The sequence below is a fragment of the Myotis davidii genome, unplaced genomic scaffold (assembly GCF_000327345.1).
Source record: "Myotis davidii unplaced genomic scaffold, ASM32734v1 scaffold514, whole genome shotgun sequence".
NCBI lineage: Eukaryota > Metazoa > Chordata > Mammalia > Chiroptera > Vespertilionidae > Myotis > Myotis davidii.
The window spans coordinates 1,095,393-1,103,174 of NW_006286236.1; the positions used below are offsets into that span (position 1 = coordinate 1,095,393).

Genomic DNA, 7,782 nt, shown 5'->3' on the forward strand with positions numbered 1-7,782 from the left:
CCTCTCTGTGTGTGTGTGTGTGTGTGTGTGTATGTGTGTGTGTGTGTGTGTTAGTTGGGGGCAGTAGAAGGGAGGTTCATGTGGGGCAGGCCTGCCTGGAATAGGAACAGGTTGGGCTGGAGGGTCAGGACCAGGCATGTTGGCAGCCCTGGTCAAGGCTGGCTGGGTGGACGTGGAGTGTGAGCGGCGCCCTCTGCCGAGGTCTATCCTGAGCCCTGGAGGTGACTCTCATTTCCCCTGGGTGGAGGTCTGTGCAGACACAGGGCTGGGCCTCACCCGGGAGCAGAAGGTCCAGGGGGCACTCCTTCCCCGGTCAGGCCAGGTGCCGGCAGCTGGTCTGTGCGGCCCCGTGCAGGGGGGCTGTCGGCCTTACCTCTGGGAACAGGGTCTGGGACAGTGGCTGGGCAGGGTGGAACGGCGTGAGAGAACAGGCCTGCGGATTGGATCCCAGCTCGGCCCCTTCTGTGCACGTGACCTTGGACGGGTTAATGACGTGGGGCGTTGGCTTCCTCATCTGTGTAAGGGGGTGATATAAGCGCCCCCCAAGCCCCTGGCGGCTCAGAGATGAGATGAGCCCGTGTACCAAGCCCCTGGCGAGCACGCGCGCTCAGCACACACGGGGTATTGCCATGAGGTGACGGTATGAGTTATTGATCTTCTGAACTGGCTCAGTGGGTGGGAAGATAGACTCAGGGCAGTTACAGGAGAGGCCCTGCCTGGGCTCGGGGCAGCCCGCCCTCACTCGGGCCCACGTCTGCCTCTTATCAGCCGGTGGCCTTGGGTGACTTCACGTCTCTCTGCCTCGGCTTCCTCGTCTGAAAACAGGGATAATAGGAGCATTTCCGATGCTCTTGTTGCTGCATTTAAAGTTTCAGCAGAGCCCGGCATGTCGGAACGCCTCGACGAGTGGTGTCTGTGTGGTTAAGGGGGCAGCCGGGGAGGGAGGGGGTGGACTCTAACCCCAGCTGTGCTGGCCTCCCTGGTAGACATGAGCACACCTTTCCCTTTCCTGGGCCTCAGTTTCCCCATTTTAAACAAGGGCTGGGCTTCCTCAAAAGCCCTTTCAGCAATGACAACGTGCGGGCCCCTGACTCTGACGGGATACGCATGTGTGGGGCAGAGGGACCAGCAGGCGCAAAGGCCGAGAGGCTGGACTGGGCGGTGTGGTGGTGAGCGGACCCGCACACCCTGCGTGGGGCAGGGTGGGTGCTCACGGCGCTCCCTCCCCTCTTCCTCCCTCCAGGGCTCCCTTCCCCAGCCCCCGCCTGTGGATGTGATGGCGGCTCCTGCTCTGTCCTGGTGTCTGTCCCTCCTCGCCTTCCTCCTGCCCTCGGCCATCCCTTGGGCATCCACCGCGGTGAATGGTGAGGATCCTGGCATCCGGACAGCGGTGCTCTCCTTTCGGAAGGAGGCCAAGGCCCTTCTAGACGGCCGGCCCTACTTCTTTGCAGAAGGGCCGCCATCAAGGGCAAGAGGAGGGAGAAGGAAGGCAGGAGCCATGGGGCCACCTTCCCCCTTCCCCCTCTGTCCTGCCCCCACTGCGCCCACATGCCTCTCCACACCACAGCAAGACACTGGCATCTCATCCCTGCCCTGCCTCACCTGGCAGCCTCCGGGGCTCAGTTTTGTCCTCTCTGAAATGGGCCACTAACCCCTTCTCTGCCCTCCAGCATTGTTTAGCTTCTCATCTGGTAGCCTGAGGGCCCGGAGCAGGGATGGTGGGTGGACCCTGAGGGCAGGGCAGTGGGGCCCCCTGCAGCCAGCACTCACACCTCCTCTCGCTGGCAGACACTTTCACGCTCACCTGCTTCTACAACTCGAAGGCCAACATCTCCTGTGTCTGGAGCCGGGATGGGGGCCTGCAGGCCACATCCTGCCACGTCCACGCCCAGCCTGACAGACGGTGAGTGGGGTCGCTGGCCAACCCGCAGACTCCCAGGACGGTAGGATCTTACAATCACTGACGCTCACACTCCGGAACCCTCACTGTCAGACTCCCAAATATCTGCGCCTTGAGAATCTTGGACGAATGGGCCCCACAGACTCTTGCTACCACAGGAGTCTGGTATTTAGACTCCCGGAACCTGGGTGGGAGTGGGTGTGGGGGGTCCAGGCTGGTGATGAGCTGGACCGGGTAGACTCGGGCTTCTATCCTGAGGCTGGACTTGACTTTGGAGGAGAGGGGGAAGGAAAGGGGGCTCCCCAAGCTTCGGGAGGAACCGGGGGTTTGGGGAGAGCCCTATGGCAGCTGTGGGGACGGGACTTGGGAGTGGTGGGGAGCTTGGGGCGGGGGCTGTGAAGGGATTGCAGGGTGCACACCGCCTGCTGACAGCAGCAGAGGCTCCTGTGGGTGGGGTACGTGAGGCTGCCAAGGCCCCGCCAGGCCCCAGGGGAAGACTGCTGGGCTTCGGTGCGGAGGCCAGCTGTCCCGGACAGGCTAGTCTAGATCATGCTGGCTCCTGGGGCCCGGCCGCAGCATTGCTCATGGGGGGAGGGAGAGCAGATGCAGGAATTGGCACCCTGTGAGGTTGGCATAGGGCACCTGCGCAGACCAGCCTGGCTGCATGGGGGCCACCCCACGGGCCGGCGCCGGGGCCCCAGCCTATCTTCTAAGCAGCTCCTTTGCCTTGAAAGGCCCTGGAACAAATCCTGTGAGCTGCTCCCAGCGGGCCCGGCATCCTGGTCCTGCAACCTGATCCTGGGATCCCCGGATGTGAGTATCTTTCTCTGAGGGGAGAGGACCAGGGGGAGGGTGGGTGCCAAGGGGTGTCCTTCCAGAGACGAGCTGAGGCCCTGCAAGCCCAGTGGCCAGCAAGCGTTGGTGGAGCGGGCTGCGCGGGACTGGACGGTGGAAGGAAGGAGGGAGGGCAGCGTCCGAAGGCCAGAACGCAGGCCGGACCGGGGGTGACCGGGCCCGGGGGCATGAGCTCACCGGCTGCCTCTGCTCCGGCTGTCTTCCCCGTGGTGGCGGGTCCTCTGCACTCCCGCACTCCTCCGCAAGTGGGGGCAGCACCTCAGAAATGGTGATACACACACCTGGCTCTTCCCGACATCTCCCCCAGTGCAGGGGGGTGTGGGGTCAGGAGTGTAGGTTCCGGAGCCGGACGGTCTGGGCTCCGGCCCTGGCTCCGCTGTACACCAGCTGGGGGACGTTGGGTGGCTGCCACGCCCCAGTTTCCCCTTCCGTGAAACGGGAATGATAATGGGAATGATCATGGGAATGACAGGGCTGAGCTGAGCGTAAAGCACTTGGAACGCCACCCAGAGTAAAACGCGCTCTTGACACGATCGTCCGTGGATCCTGAGCGAGTGGCAGAGATGGGTCTGCACCCAGGCCTGTCAGACCCCAGCCCGGACCTCTCACCGTGGCACTAGGCTGCCTCTGGAAGGACATGGCTGTGCCCATGTGGGCGCGCATCAAATAATTGCCTGGCAAAGCCTCCTTGGCAGTGGTGGGCATCAGGGACACCCAGACCACATTTCCCAACCACTGCCAAGGCACATGTACTCCCAGGGGCAGGAGAGGGCGGAGATGGGCTTGCAGTGTAGCGGATAAAGGCACGGCTCTGGACCCAGGCTGCTGGGCCTGTCTCCACAAGCTCTGCCGGTGGCATGGCCTTGGGTCCTGGTCCCCGCAGCTGTGTGACTTTCCTAACTGTGTGGCCTCAGGCAAGTCCCTAGGCCTCTCTGTGCTTCAGTCTCCTCAACTGCAGGACAAGGATAGTAATAGTGCCTGTCTCCTGGATGCTGAGAAAATCAAATGAGACAACACACGCAAATGCTTAGGAGAGTGCCTGCCACAGACTGAGTACTCAGAATGCATGATTGGCATCTCCAGAACAACAACAATAACCTATATATATAAAAGCCTAATATGCTAAGTGTCTGGCCCATCGGTCGACCTTTTATTCGGTTGACCGCTCGACCAGTTGCTATGATGTGCACTGATCACCAGGGGGCAGATGCTCTGACCGGTAGGTTAGCTTGCTGCTGGTGTCCGCCGACTGGGGAGTGGGCGAGATGGGCTGGACACACCCTGGAGCCCTCCCGCAGTCCCTCCACCTGCAGGCCAACCTCCCGCAGTCTCTCTCCTGCCCGGCTAGCCCTGGTCGGCCCCGATTGCCCCGATTGGGACTGGGTGAGAAGGGCCAGACATGCCCTGGAGCCAACCTCCCATGGTCCCTCCCCGGCCTCTAAAATATTTCTTCTAATTAATTTCCTTTCAATGTGCACAAATTCATGCACCAGGCCTCTAGTAGTAATCCTATATAATAAAAGTCCAGCGACCCAATGGCGGAACAGCCAGAATGACCGGTCACTATGACTCCCACTGACCACCAGGGTGCAGATGCTCAACACAGGAGCTGCCCGCTGGTGGTCAGTGTGCTACCACAGTGGGAGCACTGCTCAGCTGACAGGGATGAGCGGCTGCTCTCGCAGCAGGAGCAGCCGCTCAGAGGGCGATCCCTGTAGGCCACCCCCCCATGCATGAATCCTGTGCATCGGGCTTCTAGTATAATGATAATACTAATGTTATCTGGGACAATCTGGCCCCCATAGAAGCTGGAGGAAGGCTAGGGCAGAGGGAGGAGTTCCAGCTCTGGGAACTCTGATGATCAGGTTCAAGGTTCGCTCATAGTGGCCCTGAGCAGGTCAGAGGGACTGTGCCTGGGTCCTGGGCATAAACCCAGCCCCCTGGGTCCCAGAGCGCAGACCCTAAGGGTGCCTTCAGCCGGCTCCCTTCTGCAGGGCTGTGGGGCTGCCTCCGCACAGGGAGGGAGGAGGCCGCCGTCTGCTGCTCACTCGGCAGCCCTCAGTCAGGCACGGCGGGCCAGGGCTCGGTCTCTGTGTGGCTGTGGACACAGAGCCTGGGTCTGAGTCTGGGTTCCCTGGAGGACCAGACCAGACCAGACCAGACCAGACGTGTGACCTTGGGAAGTGCCTTAACCTACCTGAGCCTCAGTTTCTCACCTGCAGGAGAGGGTGGATGCTTGAGAATGGGCCAGAGAAGTGGCTAAAGCACCTGAGCAGCACCTGCCCATCCGTGCTTAATGCCTGGCCATTTCCTTCCAGAAAAGTCAGGGCGGGGGTGGGAGGAGCCGGGGGAGGGGAGGCTTCCTGGGGACCCATCCTGCTTGCCCACCTCTGGTGACCCAAACTCCCTCCCTCCCAATGCAGCTCCTTCACTTTAGAGCAGGGGTTGACACACCACTGTGGCCCCTGGGCCACAACCGGCCCGCTGTCTGTTTTTGTAAATAAAGTTTTATTGGCACATAGCCACACCCATTCTCTTACATGTTGAGTAGTTATAACAGAGACCATACGACCTGCCAAGCCCAAAGTACTCACTACCTGACCCTTGACAGAGAAGGTTTGCCGACCTTGACCGTAGACAGTGCGGGTGTGGGTTAAGGCTCCACCTGCATTGCCATCTTGGTCTCCCCTCCTGCCCCCCTCCCATGCCCTCATCCCGATGGCCTCCCCCAACGCCAGCTGCCCCAGCAACACCTCTGCCCCCTTGCCTTGCAGTCCCAGAAACTGACCTCAGCAGACGTCGTCAGCATGAGGGTGATGTGCCTGGAGGGGGAGCGGTGGAGGAGGGTGATGACCCAGGACTTCAAGCCCTTTGACAACCGTGAGTGAGGGGTCCGGGGGGTGGTGGGAGTGTGCCCCTCCTTCCCTGTCTTCTCTCTGGGATCTCACTGTTCCAGTCTCTCTATTAACTTCCACACCCACATCCGACAAGTTCACTGCCCACTGCCCCAGGATCAAGTCCCGGCTCCTCATCCCGGCACTCAAGGCCACTTGGGAATCTGCCTGGCTTCCCCTCCAGCATCCTTCTCTGTGGATAGGCCACACCAAAGGCCAGCTCTCCGAACTCACGTCACCTGTCCATGACTCTGAGCCCTTGCACATGCTGGTCACATGGTCTGGAAGGCTCTTCCCACCTGGAAAATTCCCACTCACCCTTCAAGGCTCAGTGAGGAGTCACCTCCTCCTGGAGGCCTTCCCAGACTCGCCCAGCCCTTTGTACCTCCCCTTTCAGGGTGTTTATATCCTGGGTCACCACTGCCTGACTATGGGTCTGTCTCCCTCACTTAGCTGTGAGCTCCCTGAGGGCAGAGCTCTCCCATCCCCATCTGCAGTCTGAGTGCTCAGCACAGATCCAATCTGGGTGGTGCTCAGGAAGTGTTTGTTGAATGACTGAGTGCCTGGCCCCACCCCCAGCCCTTCTTGCCTCCCTCCAGACCTCACAGGGCATCTCCAGGGAAGAGGTGAGCAGAGGGAGAGATCCAGGCAGCGTTCTAAATGCAGTGACTGAGTGTGGTCTGACTGGAAGGTCCTTTAACATGTTTGGCTCAGTTTCCTCATCTGTAAAATGGGGATAGTTTCCTGCTGCACACGGTCATTGTAAGGAGTCTATGAGCCAAGACTCAAACTGCTTGGCACACGCTCAATAAACATTCGCTTATTGTTGTTCGTGGAGTTCTACAAAGTCGCAAAATTGGAGAACTTAGATCAATTTAACTTCAGAATCATAAAATCTTATTATCATAGCAGATTAACAAGATAATTAAATTACATGAATGAGATGATCCACTTAAACCGCTTAGATCATTTCTGAGTGCAGAGAAAGGCTGCCCTGATTCATCCATTCAGAGGACAATTAAGCGCCTACTACGTGCCAGGTAAAGTTCCAGGCACCAAAGACACATGAGAGAACAAGCCCCTGCCCTCAGCAGGCTCACAGTCTGGTAAGGGAGACAGAAAATGAACCCAAAATAGGGATTTCATATGTCAGGTGGTGACAGTGCCCGGAAGAAAATGAAGAAGGTGTGGGGGGTAGAGAGGCGGGGGGGCACCCCAGGAGGGAGGAACGGCAGGTGCAGAGGTGGAGGGAGGTACACGTGTCAGCTTTACCATCTCAGCATCGTGATCCAGCTCCCCAAGCCGGCTCTCCCCTCCTCCCTCCCCCTCCAGTTCGCCTGATGGCCCCTGACTCCCTCCAAGTCACCCAGGAGGGGAGCCACACATGCAACATAACCTGGACCGTCCCCCAGTCCTCCCACTACATTGAAAGATACCTGGAGTTTGAGGCCCGGACAAGGTCCCTGGACCACAGTTGGGAGGTGAGTACAGAGTCCAGCCCAACCTGCCCTGATTCCTACACTGCTCACCCTGTCCCTCCTCCATCTCCGCAAAAGCGTGACAGCCCCAGGCAGCCCTGCCGCTTCTCTGCACGGCCTGCTCCCGCCTCTCCCTCCCTCCCTCCCTCCCTCCCTCCCTGTGACCCTGACAACCCAGGGCTCCAGCGGGTGGCAGATTCCAGGCTGCACTAGGGAGGATTTACAAGCCAAGAGGCAGGCGCCTTCCCTCTGTGAGGTGTCAGAGGCCCTGGGACACCACCTCTCCGCTCTTCAAACCCACAGGGCTCTGTGCTCATTCACTCACTCACTCCTTTATTCACTCACTCAGTCACTCAGCAAACATCTCCTGAATGCCTACTATGTGTTGGATGCTGGGGAGAGAGCAGGGGCCAGACTGGCAAGCTTCCCGCTCTCAGGAATGTATGTGTGTGTGGGGGGGAGGGGGAGTGGGGAGGCAGGCAGTCGGCAAACATGGAAACAGGAGACTGTGGAATATTGGTAAAAGTTATCAAGAAAATGACATGCGACAACACTTCTAAGAGGGCCTGGGGCCAGGAGAGGCTGCTCTGAGGTCTGAGGGTCCAGAGGAGCTGACCCTGCAGAGACCTGGGGAGGGTTTTCCAAACAGAGGAAG

At 59.5% G+C, this 7,782-nt stretch overlaps 1 protein-coding gene across 1 annotated transcript in view; it reads left to right on the top strand.

Moving 5' to 3' along the window:
- IL2RB (interleukin 2 receptor subunit beta) overlaps positions 1–7,782 on the top strand; it is a 38,166-nt gene that overhangs the window by 21,255 nt on the left and 9,129 nt on the right. The window contains exons 2-6 of the mRNA XM_006757427.2: positions 1,244–1,364; positions 1,789–1,903; positions 2,635–2,713; positions 5,530–5,635; positions 6,982–7,130. Of these exons, the coding sequence (XP_006757490.1) occupies positions 1,277–1,364; positions 1,789–1,903; positions 2,635–2,713; positions 5,530–5,635; positions 6,982–7,130 (537 nt within the window). The 5' untranslated portion in view covers positions 1,244–1,276. The remainder of the gene's footprint in view (positions 1–1,243; positions 1,365–1,788; positions 1,904–2,634; positions 2,714–5,529; positions 5,636–6,981; positions 7,131–7,782) is intronic.